The sequence below is a fragment of the Hipposideros armiger genome, unplaced genomic scaffold, assembly GCF_001890085.2.
Source record: "Hipposideros armiger isolate ML-2016 unplaced genomic scaffold, ASM189008v1 scaffold_65, whole genome shotgun sequence".
Taxonomy (NCBI): domain Eukaryota; kingdom Metazoa; phylum Chordata; class Mammalia; order Chiroptera; family Hipposideridae; genus Hipposideros; species Hipposideros armiger.
The window spans coordinates 331,009-354,744 of record NW_017731415.1 but is presented as its reverse complement, the minus strand read 5'-3'; the positions used below and the strand labels follow the sequence as shown (position 1 = coordinate 354,744).

At 40.6% G+C, this 23,736-nt stretch overlaps 1 protein-coding gene across 2 annotated transcripts in view; it reads left to right on the top strand.

The window, feature by feature from the left end:
- DEPTOR (DEP domain containing MTOR interacting protein) overlaps nt 1-21,318 on the top strand; it is a 151,719-nt gene extending 130,401 nt beyond the window's left edge. The window contains exons 9-10 of one of the 2 annotated variants that reach the window (XM_019642097.1): nt 11,063-11,195; nt 21,129-21,318. In XM_019642097.1, the coding sequence (XP_019497642.1) occupies nt 11,063-11,191 (129 nt within the window). In that variant the 3' untranslated portion in view covers nt 11,192-11,195; nt 21,129-21,318. Of the gene's footprint in view, nt 1-11,062; nt 16,188-21,128 lie in introns of those variants that run through there. The other variant, XM_019642096.1, reaches the window with a different exon arrangement.
- The last annotated feature ends 2,418 nt before the right edge of the window (nt 21,319-23,736 follow it).

The window sequence follows — 23,736 nt, the reverse complement described above, 5'->3', positions numbered from 1 at the left end:
TGTCTCTTGCTGTTGGAAGCCCCAGTGTGTCATTATGGGAATTCTAAGGAAATTCCTGTATCCACAGTGCAAGCCACTTTGTATGGGGGGTAGGGGGGAGGGGTAGAAGCGAGAATTTGCATGTCTCCTGTGGTATAAAGGCTCCCAGGTGACAGATTCCTTTCCTCCAGCAGTGAAGAAAGTCCATGGAATCTTGTGGTTATAATGTGCAGATTTTGCTTCTCTTCAGTGCCTGAACATTTCTTGTTAACTTTGGGAAGCCACCAGTTCGAGAGCATGCTGTCTGTCCTTAGCACAAGCAGATTCTTGGCGGTGGTCCTAGTGTAACCATGAGCCGTCTGTGGGAAGGTGACGTGAACCACCAGGGTAAGCCACAAACCCTCCATTCAGCCTAATCCGCATCTCTAGAGAGAATCTCCAGAGAGGCAAGTTTTCTTTCTAACTTGGGAGTCCAAGTATTGTGGCCTGACCCAGCATTCTCCATATCTCCCCCTCCTTTAAGTGCACCACCCTCTCACCTTGGTTGCCTCCCTCCCCACCTGCCCCACCACCACCACCTGAGCCAAGTGGACCGAAGGCAAGCCTAGGTCTAAAACAGACCTTTAGTCCGTTTGGGCTGGGCGGGCAGGTTCTGTTTGAAATGAGCAGGGGCTTTGAATGTCTCAATTTGAAACCCAAATTCTTTATGGTTGCTTTCTGCTGTTTGATTGTGAAAGAAAGTCCTTCTACATATGCTTGGCTTTCCTTCAAGGCTCATTGCACAGTCTGTTCTTTGGGGAACCACATCACCATATAGCATGCTTCACATGCATACAGCTTAGAGGAAGGCTAATTCTCTGGAGAGAGAATCCTGTGTTTGTCCGAGAGCTGGATCTTGGCCTCTTCCCACAGCAGTCGTGCCCCAGCCAGTTGCATATTTGGCAGAGAGATTTATGGCACGGAACCTACAGCTGCAAATTTTCTTTCTTTCTTTCTTCCTTGTTTTTTTTTTCAAGAACAGTTTTCTGCTATCAGGGCTGTTATGCACTAAACAGAGACTCACAATTTATGTACCAGAGCACTGTCCAAAATGCCTCAGTAGTATCCTTGCCAGATGTGGACAGTTTTGTAAACACAAAGCACTCTGTAGACGTAAGGAGTTCGTGTTATAGATGTAATTAGCACATCTTCACTCGACTTATGTCTCTTGTCTGATGTTTTGGTGAAGGGCCACCCATGAGTCTAGTTACGGTGTGCGACTCCTTCAGTTCTGAAGCAACTGTGTTAAAGTGAGTATCTTATGGCCAGAACCAGAGAGTCCTTAAACAAACTCCTCTGCTCTGTTGACTGTACAATTATGTTGATGTGTTATAGTGGCTTTTGGAATCTCTATCTTTGCGGGGTTCTCTTAGATTGGGAAAAATTGTCTCTAGTATTGTCTCACCCTATATTGTTTTTTGTTGTGATTTTTGATCTCAATAGATAACTCCAACTTGAGATCTATTTCCGTTTCCCAAACCAGAAATCAAACTGACTTTGCTGGGTATAGATCCATACAATGGTTGTTTCTCTTTCAATGGTCTGCATTCACTGGGTGGTTTCAAGGAGAGAGATTGTGAGGGAAAAGGGATAGATAGAAGAGAAAAGCCAATATGTATTTAACATTCACTGGTATTAAGCACAGGGCTTAGTACTTAATCAGATTTGATCATCATAATAAACTCAATCCCCATTTTACAGATGAGTGAACTGTAACTCAGAGAATGTATAACTTACCCAAAGTCACATAACTAGCACATTATAAAGGCGAGTTACAACTATTTTTATTGCACTCAATAAAAAAATATACCAATTATTTATGCACATCTCAAGATATTACAAAATGAGCTACTAGGGAAGCTACAACCCAGGAATTCTAAGACCATAGACTAGTTGTCTACTTCTGAAATTTCTAGAAATCAACCATGTTGTAATAATGTTAGACATATGTCTGGGAGTGGAATTGCTGGGTCGTAGATTATGCATATGTGTTACATGAGTTATGCCTAATTGTTCTATCCTTTATGGAAAGTGGAGCAGAATAGTCTCCAACTATTATTGACTTGAATTCTGTGAATTTTGCTTCATAGATTTTGAGGGTTGTTTTTTTGTTGTTGTTATTGTTAGGTATATATGTTGGCTTCATGTGTTTACAATTTTTATATCTTCTTGATGTATTGAAGCTTTTATCATTATAAAACACATCCCTGTGTTCTTCAGTGCTGCCTTTGTCATAAGTGAAGTGCCCAATACTACTTAAGTGTCTTAATGGAATAGAGCTTTATAATAGGTCTTTAAGACTTTTGTTGTTGTTTACATGCCTAAAACACAGTGCATGAGAGAGACTCTCATTTTATATTCTTTCATTTACATGGTTCTGTACTTCAGTTTATATAACTAAAAATAATCCCTCCTGTGCAAATTTAATGTAAGCAAACTCTTGGCCGGGTTTTGGCACAGAAGTAACCAGTAAACTAAAGTTGTTGTTAATAGACAGTGTTTGTTTGTTTGCTTGCTTTTGTTTTTGTATTTTGGCATAGAATTTTAGAGCTATAGGTACTTTGAAGTCCCTAATAAATATAAGTTTTTGTTCAGCCAAATTCATCAAATGAGGAATGAATGCTTGGAGAAGCCAAGTAGTGTGTTCAAAGTGACTCAGATCCCTGGCTGCAGAGCTGAGATTAGAACGTCCCTCCTGGCGCTTTCTCCATTACTCTGCTTAACTTTGTCATTGGGGAAACTCTCACTGGGGAGGACAGGAAGGAAGGAGAGAATCCCCAGATAAAAACTTCTTAGGAAATCCGTGTTTGCTGTGGATAAGCTAAACTTTATAGGCAAGTGAAAGGTGCTTCGCATTGAGCCTGGTAACACCCCTGGTGTGCTCATCACCTGATACCAACATTCTCACCCACCCACAGAAGACAGATGGGCACACTGACACTTCTGCCCTCCTGTTTCCATTGTGAAGCAAAGATTGCACAGTGAAAATGAGTGAGTGGAATGGGTAATGCTCGTTAGAGGCACAGATTAGGTAATGTGAGCACCGTGACAAATGGTATGGTTTGGGGTTTGCTGGTGGAATTATATGCAGCATTGTTACCAAGGGCAATGGTGCATCCCACATTTGCATTATGTCTTTCCTGGAATCTTTCAAATCTTCACCCAGGAGTCACTAATGTTCACCCCACTCCATCAGAAGAAAGGAGCCACCTACAGTGACAGGGACCTTCCTGCTTCTCCAGGGTATAAAGAGACATGGCGATTTGAACTCTGGCTGAGGATAATAAGATTGTGGATATATAGCCCTGCCGGGGCTGGCCCAGATGTAAAGATCGTAAAAGAGTAAAAATGCCCTCTTACCTACCACTCCCCATCATTTTCTTTCCTGATGATGATGATGGTGATGATGATGATTGTGATAATGATGATCAAGTGAGCATTATTCTATTTTTAAGGGTGGCGGAAGGATAAAAAACAAACACAATATTCTTTGAACATTCCATGTGTATGAGGTGCTTAGATACGAGGGTGGGTGTTGATTCATGTGGTATCAATGTCAATTTTAAGGGAGCTGATTACCTTTTACTGAGAGGAAGGGTAGCCTATGAGTTAAGCATAGGAGTTCCAGTTACTTCTCTGAATCTGGACCCTTGGTTGTGAAATGGGAATGAATAATAACAATAGTACCTGCCTCATAGGGTATGTTGTGCATTTTAAGTGAGATTACGCATGTAAAGAACTTTGGGAAAATGTGAGGCATTCCTATTATGCATAGCCATTAGAGTTCCACCTGTTCTAACTGACAAGTTGTGGCTTAAGAAGTGGTCTGGTTGTACAGCTTAGATTTACACAATGTTACATGTTCATTATATCTCAGTAAAGCTGTGGGGAAAAGAAGTTATGTGATGACACACACACACACAAAAACAAGTGGTCACAGGCATGGCTAGCAGAAGTAACAAATCATTCATAAAAAGACAGTGCTTTCGGGGCCAGCCAAGTGGCTCAGTTGGTTAAGAGTGCGAGCTCTGAGCAACAGGGTCACTGGATCGATTCCCACATGGGCCACTGAGCTGCCAACACGTGGCAGGATGGCTCAGCTGGTGGGAGCACATGCTCCTAACACAAGGTTGCCGGTTCGACTCCCACATGGGATGGTGCCTACGCCCACCCGCAACTCTGAACAGGGCACCTTGAGCTGAGTGGCCACAAGCTGCCGATGGGTGGCCGGATGGTGACTGGACTTGGAGATGAGATAGCTGTACCCTCCACAACTAAGATTGAAGGACAACAACTTGGCTGTTCCCGTTCCCCAATTCCCCAATAAAATCTTTTAAAAAAAAAGTGTTTCCTTTAAATGTTTATTATACTACCAACAGGTGTGGGCTGCGCATTTAAATTAACTTTTGGTAGCAACAATTCTGTTGGATACTTTGAACCACTGTTGCTGAACATAGTAGTACTGCATCAAAATCACCTGATATGTTCAGTGGAAATGCAAAACCTTGGGACCCACCCCCAAAGAGTCTGACTTGGCAGTCTTGGTTGAGATCTGAGAAGTCACATATTCAATAAGCCCCCAAAAGTGACTCATATGGATGCTACAGTGTGAGGGCCACTGTTTTATATTTGGGTACACTTTTCACGTAAGCAGTTGAACGTTGGAAATGGCTTAAATAACGTTGACTGAATGCAACGCTGGAACTTCTAACATGCAACTGGCCCCCCCAAAGGCTTTCTCACTAATTGTTACATTTGCTAGCATAAGTAGCACCCAAGTAAGAGAGGTTGGATGTCTGGTGGGGATTTGTAGAAAAGCGTTCTACTTTTAGTGGGAGCTTGATCAGGATGAGGTCTAGAATGCATCTGGGTGTTCTATTTGATGAAGAATTTAAGTATGAGCTTGCATTTAATATCTTGGTTTTGCTTTCTCTGTCATTTGATTAGCTAGCTCTTCCTGGTTATTTTCTGTATCTATCTGCTTCTGTCTTTCTTGTTTTTTACTCTTCCTGTCTCTGAAACTTTTATCTGTCTTGGCTTTTGCCTTGCTAATTGTTTTGTTATTTTCAGGGAAGCAACCTTAACCTCCAAGCTTTCTTTCTCTTTCAAGATGTGTGTGTGTGTGTGTGTGTGTGTGTGTGTGTGTGTGTGTGTGTAAAAGAGAGAGAGAGAGAGAGACAGAGAGAGAGAGACAGACAGACAGACAGACAGACCAGAGTATCATTCACACGAATGTAGCTATTTCAGGGGTGCAAGTGTCTTGATGAATACAGGTTTCCGTAGCAGTGAGAAGACACTTACATAATCATAGGTGGTGTTCCTCCCCAACCTCACCCCCACTTTGGATGAAACAATTGCATGTTTGTGATGGCACTCCAGCCATACGAAAACCAGTGTGCAATTGCTCAATCCCATGGGCACTCAGCCTGTCCAGAGGGTTGTCAGACTTCTGCCAGGACTGGCGCAGAGGGAGAAATTAGAGGCCAGATTATTTAGTCGGTTTGGCTCCTTATCAGGAGGAAGGCTGGAGTTCAGCCTAGGTATTTATCCCAGCCTGATCACACCCTGAAATGTGCTCAGTCCTGCCTCCCTGTTCCTGTTAACTCTTACCAGACCTACTGTGGTTTTTAGGACTTTTCCCCACTTCCTCCTTGCTCAGAGACATGTCTACCTACGTTCTTCCTTTTCATTAAGGATAATGTCCTCCATAGCCCTTCTTTATGAAGTTAAGGTACCACCCTTCTGGTAGGAGATGAGTTCAGAGCAGCTGATGAGCTCGGGATTGATCTCTTTTCTGGGAAATGAGAGAATTGCAATCAAATATTTGAAAACATCTGATAAAACAGAAGAAAAGCATCTTAATGACACTTAAATTTTCACCACCTATGGGTGGCATCTAAGTCTCCTGACCCCAGGTAGAATGTCAGGTACATCTGTTTGGGGGGCCATCACATGTTCTGTTTGCATGAATTTGCTTTTTAATATAGAAGAAAAAATTTCCCCAGGCTATGTGCTTCCTGTGGTTACTTGTAACGTGTGTTTATTGCAGAACACAGTGTACCGAGGATGGTAATTCAAAGTCCATTATAACTGAATATGTTACACAGTTCTACCTGTATTTGTAGATCATTTTGCACATTTTTAGTAACAGGACATTGGAACTGCTGGAACCACAGCAGTTGTTGGGACCACTTAGGGAGAGATGACGTCTTTCCTAACAGCCTGACTCTAAAAATAATTCCTTGAAAATAAGCATGATAAAATGGCATTTTTTTTCTTTTTCCTCGTTCATGAAAACAATTTGAAATAAATGTCTAAGTTTAAATATTGTTGAGAATTTTAAGTGACACAAAAAGCAACCCAAATTTAACTAAGTAAAATTCTTCTTATGAAGTTGAAAGAACCTAAACATCAACATCACAAGATATTTGAGTGGACCCAGGCTGTTTAATTAATAGCTGAAGCAAAGGGAAAACAATATTTGCCTACTATTTTCTGTATTCTTGAAAATTACATATGCATATCATACTTTGTAAATTAGTATTTATGTTGGGCTGTGAAGTTATATGAATTCAAATTCCAGTTGTGGCATTTGGTTGTGTGACCTTGAGCAAATACCCTCTCTGAGATTCAGATTGTTCATAAGGGTTGTACTGGGGATGGATTGCTAATGACAGAAAACAGCTATTACTGATAAAGGACGAACCAGGGCAAATCTGGTGAGCTAAGTACCAGAGCAAATAAACTTTCTCTCCTGAGTTACTCAGCTCCAGATTCGGTGGTCCAGGAGAGAGAGTCTGATTGGCCAAACATGGGTCACGTGACCCCATGGATAGGGGTGGGCACCTTGATTGACATTTCCATCCCTGTTGCCCACAGCAGAAGAAAGGTGATATGCAAAAATGGTATCAAGTTGCTTTCAGCAGGATGACAGCTGTTTGGCCCAAACCCAACAGATGTGACCCCATGGTTGTTAGGAGGATTTGAAATACTGTAGGTGAAGTAGCTGGATTGGTGCTTAGAAAAGAATAGGTTTTCAATAAATGACAGATTTTACTGAGAAGTCTCCTGCTGCTTTGATAAGGAGCTTGCCTGTGATACTCCTCCTCCTAAATTAAATTGTGAGCTCCCTGAAGGCAAGGACTCAGCCATTTAAATCTTTATTTTATTTAAGTTCTCCACACACTCGCTGGTACAAGGTGTTTTAGCTTTTTTTCCCCATCACCCTATGATAGAGGGTCTTCACATGGTCTTAATACTCTCAGACGAGTGCTCCGGGGGCAGCCCATGTAAGAAGTTATAGGATACAAGTGATTCATGGTGCGTTTGCTCTAACCTCACCCCTGTTCTCTGCTGCTCTGGAAAGCATGTGGGAAGGCAGGGGCTGAGATTGTTTTTAGGCCTACGGTCACCTTGAATCAGCCTTATTTTAAAAAAGAGTATACATCAGTCAGTCTCTGTAGATTTGTCTGTTCTGGACATTTCATATAAATGGACTCATACAATATGGGGTCTATTGTGACTGGCTTCTTTCACTTCGCATAACATTTTCAAGGCACATCCAGGTTGTAACATGTAGTTGGTTCCACTTTATTGTTGACTAATAATACTCCATTTTATGGAGTTACCAAATTTTGTTTGTCCTGTCCTCAGTTAGTCGATGGACATTTGGGGTCCTGCAGCTCTGGAAGCACCAAGCATCCCTCTCTTTAGCTCTTTCCTCCCAGTGGCCCCTGATCAGGGACCATAGACACAATTGTCTGTCAGCTAGATACAAGAAATACAGGAAGTGACAAGAAATGAGAGAACGCGTGCCCATCTAGAGGGGGTCACCCCTACTCAGCCACTGCCAAGTGCCCATCCAGGCTTGGTGTTGTTAGATTTCTAGACTGTTCCAGAGAGGCCAGAATCTAGATTTTTAATGTTAAAATTTCCTAACTTTTAAATATTGGTCAATTAAACGCTACATGGCAGAGAGAGAGGACAGTTCTCGTTGAGACTAAATGCTGAAGGCGATCCACGAGGGATGCAGAAACACATCTCGTCTCTGGGAGCCTGTGAAGGGTGCGCCGGAGTGTGAGATTACCTGGCAACTTTCACCCTCTCATTTGGCACCAGTCTGTGGAAGAAAGGAGGACCCAGGTCTAGAACTAATGTTTTGGATCAGGAGGAGGGTGGAATTCCTCTCATTCTTTGTCTCAGGAGTATGCTGGAGCAGAAAAAAACAAAACACCAGCCAGTGTCTTCATTAAATTAGTGCTAAATTGTCCTGGAAATTACTTGTGGCTTGCTTCAGGATGGATTATGAGCTGCTAGAGTGACCTTAATTAGGACTATGTGTGACTTTGGTCATGGTTGAGAACTGCTGATTCTGCACAAAATGTTCCCTGAATCCATGAGGACAGATTTGTGGAAATGGGAAAGGAGAAACAGTAATCACATGCTGTCCTTATCTCCCAAAGATGCCATAGTAATGGAGGCTGGGGAGTGGGAACCATTGAGCCTTATGACAACAGCAAGGGTTGATGGAGTAAAGAACCAATCTGCTTGCCACTTGTCCGCTTTCCATTTTGTTTTGCACGTGACCAGGAAGGAAGTGAGTATTTTTAAAGACACAGAAGTTCACAGAACTCAGCATTGGTCTATGAGGGCTTGATATTTGCAGAGGTTTTCAATTCGTTATCTAATTCAAACCTTTGAGGATAACTTTGTTTTATAAACGATGCTGTTGAGACATAGAGGAGGACAAATGACTTGACTAAGATCATCGAGCAAAGGTGATGAGGACAGAAATCCCTATGATTAGATTCCAAATCTCACATCTTTCCCACATACACACAGCTCCCTTTTTAATACTTTTCAATTTTGGTTTCGCTAAGTAATAGGTATAGTACTCTTAGACTTAAAATACAGTATTTTATTTTATTTTACATATTATATGTATTACATATTATTTATGTTATATATTATAATAATACAGTGTTTGAGTTTCTATTGATATTACTCAGAAAACAAAGGGAAATAATAGTGGTTTTCAGGTGGCGTAGTATTTTCACATTCCTTGAGTTGATTAACTAACTAATTAATTAGCTAATCAATTAATAATTGGGAGCAAGTGTGCACATGAATTACTCAGGCGTTGTACTTAAAGAACTATGATGATGAGACAACAGAACAACAGATATGGGAGACATTAAGCTATGTGAGACACTCCAGCTCACCCTTCACAGACTCCTGAAGATGAGATGAGTTTCTGCATCCCTCAAGGATCACCTTTAGCATTTGGCCTCAACCAGAATTGTACTCTCTCTCGCCCATATAGTGTTTGTTTAATTGACCAACATTTAAAAGTTAGGAAAATTTAACATTAAAATCTCAATCCAACTATCTCCTTTCCCTCCCTTCTCCCCACTTTGTCTCCCCTCTTGGCTTTTGTCTTCTTTTTTTTTTCCTCCTTTTTATTTTCTTATTTTCCCAGTAAGTGAAGAAGGGATACTTGATGAGAAGCAATACACCCTTCAGGCTCAATCCCGATTGTGCTTTTTGGCTTCATACATGTGCTCATTCAGCTTGTTCAACAATGAATATCTGTTGAGCCCACTGGTTTCCTATGACTGCTGTAACACATCAACACAAACTTGCTGGTTTAGAACAATGCAAATTGATTATCTTCACTCTGGAGTCAGAAGTCTAAAGCCAAGGTGTCAGCAGGTCTGCATTCCTTCTGCAGGTTCTGAGGGCAGAGCCCATTTCCTTGCCTTTTTCAGCTTCTAGACACCACTTGTATTCCTTGGCACCTGGCCCCTTCCTTGTATCGCTCCAACCTTTTGCTTCTGTTGTTACATCTCCTTTGACTTTTTTACCTCCCTCTTATAAGGACCCCTGTCATGACATTGGGCCCACGTGTATAACCCAGGATAACCTCCCTAAGTTAAAATCAGCTGCTTAGCAACCCAATTCCATCTGCAAGTTTAATTCTCCATTGCCACGTGAACTAACATATTCACAGGTTCTTGGGATTAGGGCATGGACATCTTTAGGGGCTAGGGATATTATCAGCCTACCACAAGTACCTACTATGTGCCAGGCACTGTATAGACTTATATTCTCTTAAATTGTATTTTGCTCATATCACTGACAGCTGGAGATCTGTGTGTCTCTCCATTTTTCTATTTGAGTGACATAAACAAATCACTCATATCGAATGTCCACCTCGTCAGACACACAGCCAATATATCATTTGTTCATTTGTGTCAGTTAAATGGAAAGTACCCAGCATCTGATGCTACCACAACCTCAAGAGAAGTGCTTCCATTTGGGGCAGTAGGATTGGGTCAGTTTCAAGTTCCTATGACACATCTATAGTGGCCTCTCATTATTGAACCATGCCTTTTTTCTTATTGTAATTCTAACACCGACTTAGCATAAACATTAGCATAAACATTAGCATAAAGGCCTCATCTTTTTCATAAAGATGGAAAAATACGGCAATGTGTGGAATTTATCATCTCAACTGGAACACTTTGACAAGTGACAGGAGGCATTATTAATAATGTATAGGGTCTCCCTATACATTGGATCTAAATGAATAATAAGAACCATAAATACTGTGACTATGAAAATGTATTGAGTACCCCATAGGTTCAGAGAACTGCAGTAGAAGATTTATACACTCTACCTTATTTAATTCTTCCAACAGTCTTAGAGGTGATATTATTGTTGTTATTATTATTAATCATCCTTATTTTAGAATTAAGGAAAATAAAGCTCAGAAATGTAAATACCTAGCTTAAACTAGTAAATTGCTGAGTTAGGATTTAAATCCAGTTTTGTAAAATGTGACAACAAATGCTTTTTTCCATTATGTTGCCTTCCAGAAAAAGTGTAGTTTCTTGGAAATTACTGAATTGCAGTTGTCATCTAGGTACATACTGTTGGGCATTTTAAGAATGCTGTCACCTGTTAGAACTACCCAGTGTCTTTTGTAGAGGTCTGTGAAAAACCAGGAGCTATAATAGATTCTTTTTCTTTGTCTTTCCCTTAGGTCTGTCAGTTTGTCGTCTCTGTAAATGGGCTCAACGTGTTGCATGTAGACTATCGAACTGTAAGCAATCTGATTCTGACGGGCCCACGGACGATTGTCATGGAAGTCATGGAGGAGTTAGAGTGCTGAGCAGGTGGGCCGCCCTTTGAGTGACCTGAGGATGAGCAAAGCCAAAACAACACAAAGCAATGCAACGACAAGACTTCCGTCCAAATCTTTTCTTCGTACATGCACATCTTAATTCGAGTTTCATACGCTGTTGGAATATAGAAGAACCGGATAAAACATCTTAAAAACAACAACTTATGTCAGTGTAGAAAAAAAAAATGGGAGAAGCAGAATTTTCTTACTTGGTAGAATTGCCTTACTTGATTTCTAAGTGTAGTTCTCATCCACTGGTTTTTGTTTGTTTGTTTGTTTGTTTGTTTCTTTGTTTGTTTTTTATCTTAGTTGGCAGAAAGTTGTTAAAATGCTTCTCTAGCCAAAACAGCAACATTGATAAAATCCCCTTCGTCAGAGTCAATAAAGTAGTTTTTAGACTTTAGATTGTACTCTCACCAAAATGAGCTTGGAGCTGTTTATTAGGCGATGTTGGTTTCACTGAGCTTCAAAGGCATCATTCATAGAACTAGTACCTGTTCATTAGCATTTTGAAGAAGGTTCTAAAGCATTCAAGTACCCGAAAACAATAAAAAAGTCGCATTTTCTTAATTCTTACCCTTAGTATCAACTTCTAACTGATGTTTCAATGATAGCATTAGTTAAAAAACAAAAACTTTGGGATGATATGGATAGGTAATTACGGAGATACTACTTAAAATTGTTTGCTTTGTTTTCTCTTTCTGAGCCTAAATTCATTTTGTGCTGTCAGTCAGCGACCATAGTTTTCTAGAATTAATGCTGAATGTGTTGAATGTGAAAACAGAGAAGTAGAGAATTCAAATAGAGAATTCAAAATCCAGCCTCTGGCAAGATTTCACTTTGAAGTCATCGCTTTTTAAGTGAAGTGTTCTAGAACTTGACCCACCTTTGAGAAAACTTGAAACTGAATTGCCTTATTGGCCTGAATTTTTGCTAACTTCCTAGTGTAACATTTTCTAAGGATATGACATGCTGCTTATTTGGTGGGATTACTTTTCACCAATAGCACCGGCTTGTGGTGGTGTAACTTTTCAGCTCAGTTGTTTATATGCATGTGTCTTTTTTTTTTTGGTCTAGAAGAGAATGCATTTGGGGGCTTGGTGTATAGAGGAAACTCCTTAAAGTGCCAAATTACGGAGTCAGGGAATGCTAAATTCTTCTTAATTTCATATAATGCATTCTGAGCGACAAGGTTACTTTCTTATTATGTATTAACAAAATAAGATAGGAATGTTGTACCTCAGCCATTTTTTTGTGATAGGTTATCATAATGTTTTGGTACTGGTGGAATTGACATACTGTGCTAAATGTATATTTCTGGTAATCCAACTTTTCTGATCTGTAGCTTTAGTCAGAGAATAGGATTTTGAAGTAATATAGAATGTCTAAGAGTAATACTGTCAATCTACATTTGAGAAATGTTACTGTCTCCATACATATTATTGTATGTGCATTTATACTGTATACCAGTCTCTGTGCTGCAGTACTTAGCATACATGATCTCTTTTAATCTTCATCACAACCCTGCAAGGTTGGTATTATCATCCTCACCTTCTGGCTGTGAAAACTAAGTCTGCGCAAGTTTAATAATGATCTCTAAGTTCACACAGCTGCAAGAACTACTAAGTGATATAGTCTGGATTCAAACATGGGTTTATTTAATAATACTAAAGCCCATGTTACCCACCTGCCCTGAAGCCTGTCCGCCTTGAGAGACCTTCTGTGGAGGGCTTGCTCTGTATCAGGTGCTGTGCTAAAATTATACACTGCTTATTCTTATTGACCTACATGGTCAATATCATTATCACCCTTTTACAGCTTAGGAAACTGATTCATAAAGACGTTAGTCTTACGCCCAAAGCCACACAGCTAGTAAGTGGGAGTCCTTACCATTGGACTGTAAAAAAGTTTTATAACATCTTTAAAAGATGAGTCTTAAATGCCTTCTGTCCCCAGGTATCCATTAATAAACAAAAGAAGAAGGACCACCTTCCAGGAACTGACATCTTCTTGCCTGCTGCTTGTACGAGTACATTTTACTCACATCCTATGCCCAACGTCTTAGACCTTGGCATAACATCACGCCCCTTTCGCCAATTTAAGCGCCAGAGCAGTGTCTGGCTTTATTTACTCCACACATCCTCTTACCCGTGAATTTTCTTTGATTCAGAGAGCGTCATGGATGGCTTTGGTCAACAGAATACCAAGGGGACTCCCATCACCCTCAGTTTAAAGGCCAAATGCTAGAGAATTCTACTGAAGGTCAAGAGAGCTTCACCTTAGCTACACCTCCATCTCACCCTTGCCGTCCTCACACTGTAATTAAAGTGAATGCTTTAATTATTCCCTAGGGGTCCCATCTAGCTCCCTCCAGCCTTTGCGCAAGCAGTTTCTCCTCCCTGGAATATCCTTCCTTCTTCTTTGCCTGGAAACATCTATCTCATTAACTGCCCTTAGATATTATCTCTTCTGAGACACCTTTGTCAGCTCCCTAGTTCTGGGATTGACGCCTCTTCTCTAGATTCCTATGGACACTTATGTACCTCCTATAATTATAACACTGATGATATTTACCTGTCCCATTACATGTCTTTCTGCCTAGCTATACTCTAATCATCTGCAGAAGAGGGACCCTGTCTTGTTGCCCAGGTAGTCCCTTTACCTAGCACAGTTCCTGATACAGAGTTGTGTGTCAGCTATCCATGGCTATCCAGCGAACAACCCACAAATGTGGCTTATAACAAAGTTTCTTTACTCATGATCCCATGGGTTGGCTCTGCTGGGATGGCTAGCCACTGCTCCATATTTGTGGTGGAGTTCGCACAAACATTTGTGGTCAGTGTGTAGGTTGATTGGGGGCTGACAGATCTTGGATGGCTCCATGCATACATCTTGTAGTTGGCTGGGGCTGTTGGCTGGGGTGCCTCAGTTACACTCCATGTAGCCTTTCCCCATAGCTAGCCTGGGCTTCCTCATTAGGCCTCATGAGATCAAAGAGGGCGAGAATGGAAACTACATGACCTTTTGTGGACTTGCTTGGAAGCCACACAGTGTCACTTGCATAGCATTTTGGTGGCCAAAGCAAGTCACAAAACTAGCCCAGAATCAAGAGGTAGGGAAACAGCCTTTACCTTTTGATTGGAAAAGCTGCAAAGAATTCATGGCCGTTTTTAATCCATCAAGAGTAGATACTGGCTATTTTTTAAATACAGGACACAGAAGTCACCTAGTCATTGAAAGGCTTCAGCTATCCAGATGCAAATTACTGACCAACTGCTAGGTAGAAATGTAATGTTGTGAATAAAGCCCAGTGCCTAAGGGAAACTTCAAAATCAGAAAATGCGAAAAGCTAGATAGCAAGTACTACATGGAGACACGGAGAGCACAGTTTATTCTTTGCATCCTGCTGATGAGGAAATAGGTGTGGAATCACCAGGTGACATGTCCCAACTTATGAAGCTTGTTAGGTCCAGAGCCTGGGCCAAACACCAGTCTCCTGTCCCCCAATCCTATATCCTTTACAGTATAGACTTCTGCAGTGCAGGGTAAGTTGGTAAAAACAGGCCTTTGGCCTGGGGGTACTTTTAAATGCAAATGGTACCATGTACCTGTGAAGGTGAAGGGTATATGTTTTAAGTGACTCAGGACTTGGGTTGTTAGATCATTAAAAAATAAGTATTTTATGTGATATTTTGGCAGTTGAACTGCTTTCACATTTAGAAAACCCATCCCTAAGTGTAAACCAAGAATTATTCTAAATTAGCAGTAAGCAGTATTTCTAAGAGCTTTTATTTCATATGTGTGTCTGTATGTGGCAGTGTATTACATGTGAGGTTTCACTCATTGAGAATCCCTGAAATGACTTTCTTTCTTCCCAGAGAAAGCACTTTTTAAAATTTTTTCGGTGTTGTGTAATGTTATATTTAGGTTTTTGTGAGGGAGGCGGAAATAGTGTTTTTGTTTCTTCATGAGCACAGTATATGCTATCAGTGCAAATTTGAAAGCCATGTTTGTTAATTTTGCTGTAGAGAGAAAAATGCAATTGCCATTTGGGTTGATCCTATTGTGTGATGTTTTATTATTAAACTCTGTTAAATAATTGTGTAAACCAATAAGGGGACTAGTTAAGAAATGATGGGTAACATGAAGACAATTTCCATGTCTGAGTAGATTAGATGTGATCAATTTCACACTCACTACCTTATAAAAGGTGAATGCGTTGGAGTGGTAGCAATTAATAATTTAAAAATCATTGCTTTCAGTTCCAAATGGAGTCTCGCATTTTCATATACTCATTCCTTTCAGATATGCTGTGAAAATAATAATCTACTTTCAAGAACTATCTTAAACTAATGACATTAACTATCCTCTCATATTGAGTATTAACCCTGTTTCATTTTGATTATAAATGATCAAAATAACTCTTTTCAGTTTTGCTAATTGGTTAGAGTCTACTGGTATCATTGAACATGGTGTTATTCATTTAAGGCAGAATTTCAGGTATGCTTTTCCTCAGTTTAATACCAAAAGGGCAAATCTGCAGTGTACCAAAATGAAGATCATCATCAAAGTTAACACATGGTATTATCAAATGCACTAATATATGTACTTAATATATATGTTTATTTTAAAATTACATTGAAATTTATGTGCCCCCTTTCTTCAAAATTATAGCATAATGCTAAAATTATGAGATGAAAATAGATAGATTAGCATGAAATAAATGTTAATTTTTTTTAAATGACTTTAAGGTTTCAGCTTTTCCTGTCTTTTAGAACAAATTAGCTATTTTTTATCCAAAGAAAGGGTTGCATTATAAAGCTGATCTACTACTAACCTATCAGAGAAAACACACGGGATTCATCTCTAATTCTCTAGTGTAGCCAAAAGTGCCATTTGTAAAACTACTTGATGATGGATGTTTTCTGAAGCTCTTTTGCCTGGAAAAAAAAAAAGTGCATTAAAAAGCTTTTCCTGTACTGTATTTGAGTTGGAATCATTTTCTCCCTACACAACCCAGTACTGATGAGTGGAATAGTCTCTATGGAAAATGCTATGTGGTTGTTTACTCTGGGAGCATGGTAGTATTTTTATTTTCAGCTGATTAGGAAATTGTTTACATAATCCAGCATGTGTAGGGAGCAGGATGAAGTATGAGGGTGACTGCTTATTTGTATTAACCAAATAGTAACCAAAAGAACTTTACATTTTTTTTCTCATTTATTCATTTATTCACTCATTTATTCAAGAAACCTCACTGAGGATTTGTGTTTGGCTGGACACTGCACATAGGCCCTGGAAATACACAACTGAATAGACATGACCCTGAATCCAGCTCACCCTTAGTCACCTTTGAGTCTATCTTACAAATCTTCTCTCTATGTAGAGGGAAGAATGTGAAATAATGGTGTTGAAGCAGGTGGTTGATTGCCAAAAACCACCATCCAACCCAAGGACCAGAACCCTTGGCAGCACTTATATTTAACTGTATTCTCCTTCCCAATCCTTCCCGATCCTTCCCCCACTTTCCCTTACCCAAGGTAACCATACTGGCAAATGTTGAGTTGGAACCAGTCTATTGTTCTTTTTGTTCTTAATAATTATTTAGGGATTTTTTTTTCATGAACATTAAAAGAGTATCAAGTTTTATATAGTAGTCTGGGACTAGCTTGCTTTCATTCAGGATTATATTACTAAAATTCTTCTAGATTTTTGTGTGTAATTTTAATTAATTCATTTTGCAAGTCTTCATACATTTCTAGAGCACACATTGTCTGTTTTCTTGATCTTGGCATTTGGGTTGTTTCCATTGTTGTCATTGCCTTAAATGGGGTGACAGTGAACATTCTTGTACTATCTCCTGGGAACAAGTGGAGGAGTTTCTCACTGGCATCCACTTAGGAAACTGGCTAACCTTACAAGGGAAACGTGCATGCTAATTTTACAAGGTCATATCTACAAAATTTCAAAACTGGTTGAACCAAGGTACACTCCCATCTGAAATATTAAAGTGATATACGTTGATCAATATCTTCTCCAACACTTGATATTCTGAGACTTCTTAATTTTTGTCAAATAAATGTCTATTTGGTCGGGGGCCCAATAGTCCTAATCGGCTGCAAAGCTCATAAAACTTAAAGTACAAAAAAATGTACAAAGTAGTTTATATTCCTAACCTACTACATCAGTGTCTTCATGATGTGCCCAGAATGTCATGAAACTTGATCCTACAACAACTCTGTGGTTTCGATGAGGCAAGTCAGTATAACCTATTCAACAGCATCCAAAACACAAAGGGCCTGCCACTAAATCTTTGGCAAACAGCAGTCAATAAGATAGGTCCCTGTCCTTCCGAAGTTTACAATCCTTGGGAAAAACCGACACATAAAACAGTTCATTTTAGATAGGGATAAGTGCTAAGAAGTAAATGAAACCACATGGGGTGATAGAGAATGACCAGGAGGTAGTCAGTGAAAACGGAGCTGCCGTATTACTCAATTCCTGGGAGGCGCCATTCAAGTTACAGTCTATGTGAACAGCGCCCCCTGGAATTATGCAGTGCTGAGAGTCCTGAGCAAAAATCCTCTGCAAGCCAGATGCCTTAATGCCTAAAGAATGGGATTGAGCCAGCTTTAGAGAAATCTGGAAGAAGAATATTACAGGCAGAGGAAACAACAAGCCTAAAGGTACTGAGGCTGGAAAGGTCACAGAGGTTAAGAGCACGGGCTCTGGAGACGTACAGCCCGGGAGTCAGATTCCCGCGCTAGCACTTGGGAATACATCCAGTAACTCAATCTCTCTAGGCGTCAGTTCCCTTATCTATAAAATGAGGGTAATATTGATAGTAACTCCCTCGTTTTGACTACTGTAAGGATTAAATGAGATAATGCATGTAAAATGCTTATCCTTGTGTCTGACCCATAATAAATGATCAATAATAGGATGTTTTCCTTGTTTTAATGTCCACTAAACAGAAAAAAAAAATGCACTCTGGGGAAGTTATGACTTGCCCTCAAACTCACACCAGCTAATGTATACCTAGAACTGGAACCCAGACCTCAAAAATTTGGGCACGTCTTTCTGTGCCTTGATTTTCTCATTTTTCAATGGTATTATAATCTCACACAGCTCTTATAAAGATTAATGAGTTAATTCATGTAAAGGTCTAAATACCTGGCACATAGTAAGTGCTCCAAAAATTACTATTGAGAGCAATTATTATCATTGTCACTATACCACACTATTTCTGTCATCTTGAAAGACCCACACTAATCCCTAAGATTATCTATACATATATATCTTCATCACTGACAGTATATGTTTTAGTTGTTTGAATTGTCATGGAGTAGGCAGTAGAAGGGTTAGAAAATATATATGATCAACAATATTCAGTTCAGTACATTAAATGAATTCACCCATGCTGTCACTTTTGCTATATTCCTTAGGTACCAAGAAGCAAGGAGCTTCACAGGTTGGTATAAAATATTCCTCTGGGTGTGTGGCTGTAAGCTGGGAGAGAGCAAAGATAATTTTGCATTTGATCCTTATTCAACTACCTCGCTTTTGAAATTGAAAATTATATGTAAATAAGTTACCGACCATAATCTTTATAACTCGAAATTTCATGTAAAATAATTTTACAAAACTGCATCATATTGTCTAGTTACTACCTGATAGGACTTCAGGCAATTTTGCAGCCTGTTAAGAAAGCAATAAAAGTTATCAATTGTTGTGCTTAACTTCCCATGGCAAACAGTGATTCTCAGGGTAAATTGGAGACTTAATCTTGATTGTCAAGAAGCCTCTTTCCTGAATACAAATTAATTGAGGTATCATTCCATTTGTCTTTTGTGGGCAGCTTTCTAAGTCTAGCGGTTTAGGAGATTCATGCTGGAAGTATGTGAGCAAACCGCCACCCTGTGCATCTGTTAGCACAAGCTTTCTGTGGACAGAGAGTGCAGGCACAGACAGCTGCTTACCTTGTACATCTGAAGAATGTACTATACAAAATAAAGGAGTGCTTTGTAAAGAGCTTGGCTTCCTTCTGGGATTTGATGACGCTTTTCCTTTCCCTGTCAGTCTGCCTATCTGACTTTCTGTCTCTGCGTCCTGGGACTCCATATCTCATTCTAAATGCCCTTTGCTCCCTTGGGGTTAAATATTAAACTTGTTTCTGCCTGAAGTCTGAAATTCCTGGGTCCATAAAGGCTGATTCAGAATAGGTGGCTGGTGACACCTCCTGAGGTCCAGTTGGAGTGGATGGGATAGACGTGGGGGGCATAGCACAGTGAGGACGAGAGAGGAAGGATATATGTTCTGTTACCTCAACTTTGAAAATGTATGTGAGTGTAGCCAAAACTGTGAGATGAGCCCAGATTTTAAAGATCTGGATGTTTCTGCCACCCTGAAAGCTGAAGAAGTGTGACACAGACCATGTGACACGGGGACATGAAGGTTAGTTAATTATTAAAAGCAGGGGGACTGCCATGTCTGGTTTTTTAACAGCTAAAACGAAGGTCAACAAGGGCTGTGAGCTCTAAGAAAGATTGGCGTCTGTGAACGTCAGACCAGCCCATCTTTGTTACACAAAGAACCCTTTTTTTTTTTTTGAGATTTTTGTTTAGCCAGTCTGAGCTACATCAGATGTGAAAAACTGTTTCAAATGTGAAGAATTGCTTTCTTTGCCTAACGTGGAATGGGAGGAGGTAGTATAGCATGTTACTTTTAAAATACACGCTTTTCTTATCACAAGCACATGATAATCCTCTCATTTACTTCTCTACTCATTCAAGCCCTTCTTCCTTCTTCCTGAGAGAACTGACTCGCCCGAAAACCACCCACTCCCATCTTATTACATAAATGGAAACAAAATATTGAAATCAGAGCCATTTCTTTTATCTATAGGAGACCTTGTAAATTTGCTGGTTCACGCTGTCATTTTATGGATGGAGAAACAGTCTTAGGAAAACTGATGGTAATAATAGCTAATATTTATTATAGTCTAATTATATGCCAACTACTCTAGTAAGTGTTTTCTGTGGACGATCTCATTTAATCCTTACACGACTTCATGAGGTAGGTTCTAGTAAAATCCTCATTTTATAGGCAAGGAACTCAGCTCTCTAGCGAAGTCAAGTAGACAGCACAAGGTCACATACAGGCCAAGTGGTGGGGCCAGAACTGGAACCCAGTCACTCTGACTGGGACCTGCCTCCTATGCCCACCCCGTTTGCCCAGAAGCACAAGATCACACATGCAGGTGGTGGCTGACAACCATCTAGAGACAGAACGTGCTCCTTGATGCCACTCTACTTTCTGGATGTTGCCATGGGGGACTACAGCTGGCGCCCTTCTGAGCAGTGATGACCCAGGGTTCGTTCCTCTTCCCTGGTGGCTGCCATTACATCCTTGCTTTCCTCCCACAGGCATCGGGGAGGCCCCCTGCTTTCCTCTGTCTTCTCAACGTCACTACTTATCTTTTGGTTCATTCTTAGGGTTTCTCTTGCTCCAAAATAGGCACAAATAGGGATATAGTTCCTATTTCTCCAGCTTCCTTCTTAGATGCTCTTCTGGAAGAAAACACCCAGACACTTCTGTTTTCATGTATGCATTTCATTTCATTCACTTAACGCATACTATAGATACCTCCTGTTGCCAGGTTAAGTGCTCATCACTACAGGTGGGCAACCAAAATGTTACTTGCAAGCCTGGGAGTCCTAGAGGATAGGAACTACCTCAGTGAATCTTGTATCTCCAGGACCTAATTAGGTACCCAGCACACAGCAATCTCTCAATTAATGTTTGTTATATATACAAGTATGTGTTTGTAAAAACTCTTCAAAGTTATAATGTACTTTCCTGAGATGGAAGTGAGCCGAGAATAGAAGCCTTACTGATGACTTCTCCTTCCTGCCTCCTTTCCTAGATGGCCTGAGAAAGACACTCCACCCTGCCGGGATTCCTGGAAGCCTGCTGTGTTTGTCTCAGGTTTCCCTGGGCTTTCCAATAAGGCCCGACTGACATCTGCTGGAGCACAGGAGACCTTCAATGTGGCATCTCTCTGGAGCTTAGAGAGGAGGTACAGCAAGGACAGAGGAGAGGCAGAGACCTCCTTCTTTTAGAAGGACACAGACCCACTATAAAAGGAATCAAGGCAAGTCCCCCAGGACTCTAGGCTTCTAGAAAGAGTTTCTCAATGATAATGGTGATAATTACTAAATATCCCTTATGTGCCACACAATACTAAGTGTGTTATATACATTATTGTTTACTTTATGCACATTATCCCAAGTAACCACTTCCAAATGCAAGTAACCACTTTCTAATGCATCTCACGTTTCATCAACTCCACTTAACTTTTGATCTACCCTCCCTACAATCTCCATCCTGCAGAACAAAAAACCAGGGCTCTGTGATACAGCTGGACTTGACATTCACACATACATGCATGCATACACGTGCGTGTACACACACACACACACACACACACACACACACACGTGAAGGAAAAGGAGCATTCATCTGAATGCAGGATGTGAGAGTTACTGGTATATTAATTCCTGACAGATCCTTCATCCTTGCACAGGTTTTGTTTTTCTTCCATGAACCAGAAGTTAAGAAGAGTGTGTCAGAATTTTCACTTAGAAGTGTGCACATGTCATCTGGCTCTTGAAGGCAACCTCCATATACTTGCTAAGTTGCTGACTATGGCAGAGTTTTTGTTTGTTCGTTTGTTTTTCAGTAGAGAAAGTGGCTGTTAATAATCCAAGATCGTTAGTGCCCAGAACAAGTAAAGCTCAACAGCTATGTGTATTTATGGTTGCATAAAAGAATGCAGATAATTATTAGGGGTCGTCCCGACGTCAGCTCCCAGCTACGTGAAGCTGGAACAGAAAGCACACATCCATCCCTCTTCGGCCATGTTCAGCCACACGATGAAGTACCCTCTTCTTACTCCTTGAAAGTGGCTTCTGGTCACATCAACAACATTGTGGATGCCTTTGGATGATGTCAACCTCTTACTATGAAAAAGAGCAAGTCCAGAAACAAAGCATGCATTGGTGTGCCTGGCAAGTCTGGTGGGGTCAGACAATCAGACAGTTTCTGTGAAGGCGGAGTCTACCCTGGCATGATGAACAGAGACGGCCTCTCATATTTGCCTGCTGGAGTCTCCCTCCATTTCTCCCCCTGCCACCCCAAAGGAAATGCCCCTGCAACAACTCAAAATGGTGCTCACACAGCTTCTCATTCAATACTCTCCTTTCTTGGTGAAAAGTTTCTTTACTGTTCATGTCTACGCTGTAGGCTAAGTTCAAGTACAGCTTCCTTTTAAAAAATTTACGCTGGCTTCGTTATAGGGCAAGGCTATTTCCTTTTGACCCTCTTCAACTTTTGTTCCCTTAACCACCAACTGACTTGCCCTCTCTCTTACTCTTTCCTTCCCCATTTTGACTCAAAATCTGTTATATCTCCTTATCAACTTCTCGCAGCCTCTTCCAGCACTTACTGAATGTTGAGCCCTGTCTCTGGGATGCTGGTTGGGATGGGGCACGCATAAACATGAGTGTGGGTGCAAAACCATGTAGGCAAGGGAGAAGCCATGTGGAGAGGTTCTAGCTCTTGGTGAGTCCGTATAAGATGACAAACAGGAAACAGAGCCAAAGGTAAGCACCCAGGCAACAGAAAGATATACTGCTGTTGTAGGACCTGAAATAGGGAATGGAGCCAAACTCATAGTCTAGACAAGGCAAAAATGCATTAGGAGGCAAAGCTAAAGCCAGAAAGAGAGCACAAGATCCTTTGTTATGGGCAGCGCCATTCAGAGTTTCCTTCTATTCTACATCAGCTCGGTAACATCTTTGTGAATCATCCCCAGCTAAATTAAATCACAGAACGCAAACAGACTTATCTCTGTGTCTTTATAATTAGTTGTGTGCTTCATATAAACTCTATTTCTATAGTTGCTTGTCTTAACATTGGAGACTGTAGTCGACTCACCTTGGTGTACTCCACAACCCCTAGCATATAACTCAATGATTGGTCTTCAAACATATGAATTAAGAAGAGTACCAGGGTACTATTTTAATATCCTAACTTGGGCAGTTACCCTGTAGAATGTGAAAAATGCACAAAAAGTGAAATGAATAATTATCAGCACCAGCCATTTCCACGACATTTGTTTTGTTCAATCCTTATAACAACTTCACCAGTTTGGGATGAACAAGTGGAGATGCCTCCTGCAAGAGTCAGTGATAAGATACAAGATCTCAGGAGCCAAACTAGATTGAATGCTGTGTGTTAGCCATGGGGTTTTATAGGTGAAGGATGGTGGGAAAAGAGAAAACCAAAGTGTAAAGCTGAAGAGGCAGTGCTGAGTTCAGAATGATGAGATGTGCCATAAGTCAGAAAACCAGTTACAAGGTCAAAAGAGGGGGCAAAGGCAGAGGGGAAGGGTGATGAAATCAGGAAGAGGGTCTCAAGCTGGAGTCCAAATCATAGGAGGGTGTTGGAAGCTGGCTTTAATGTGATGTTCC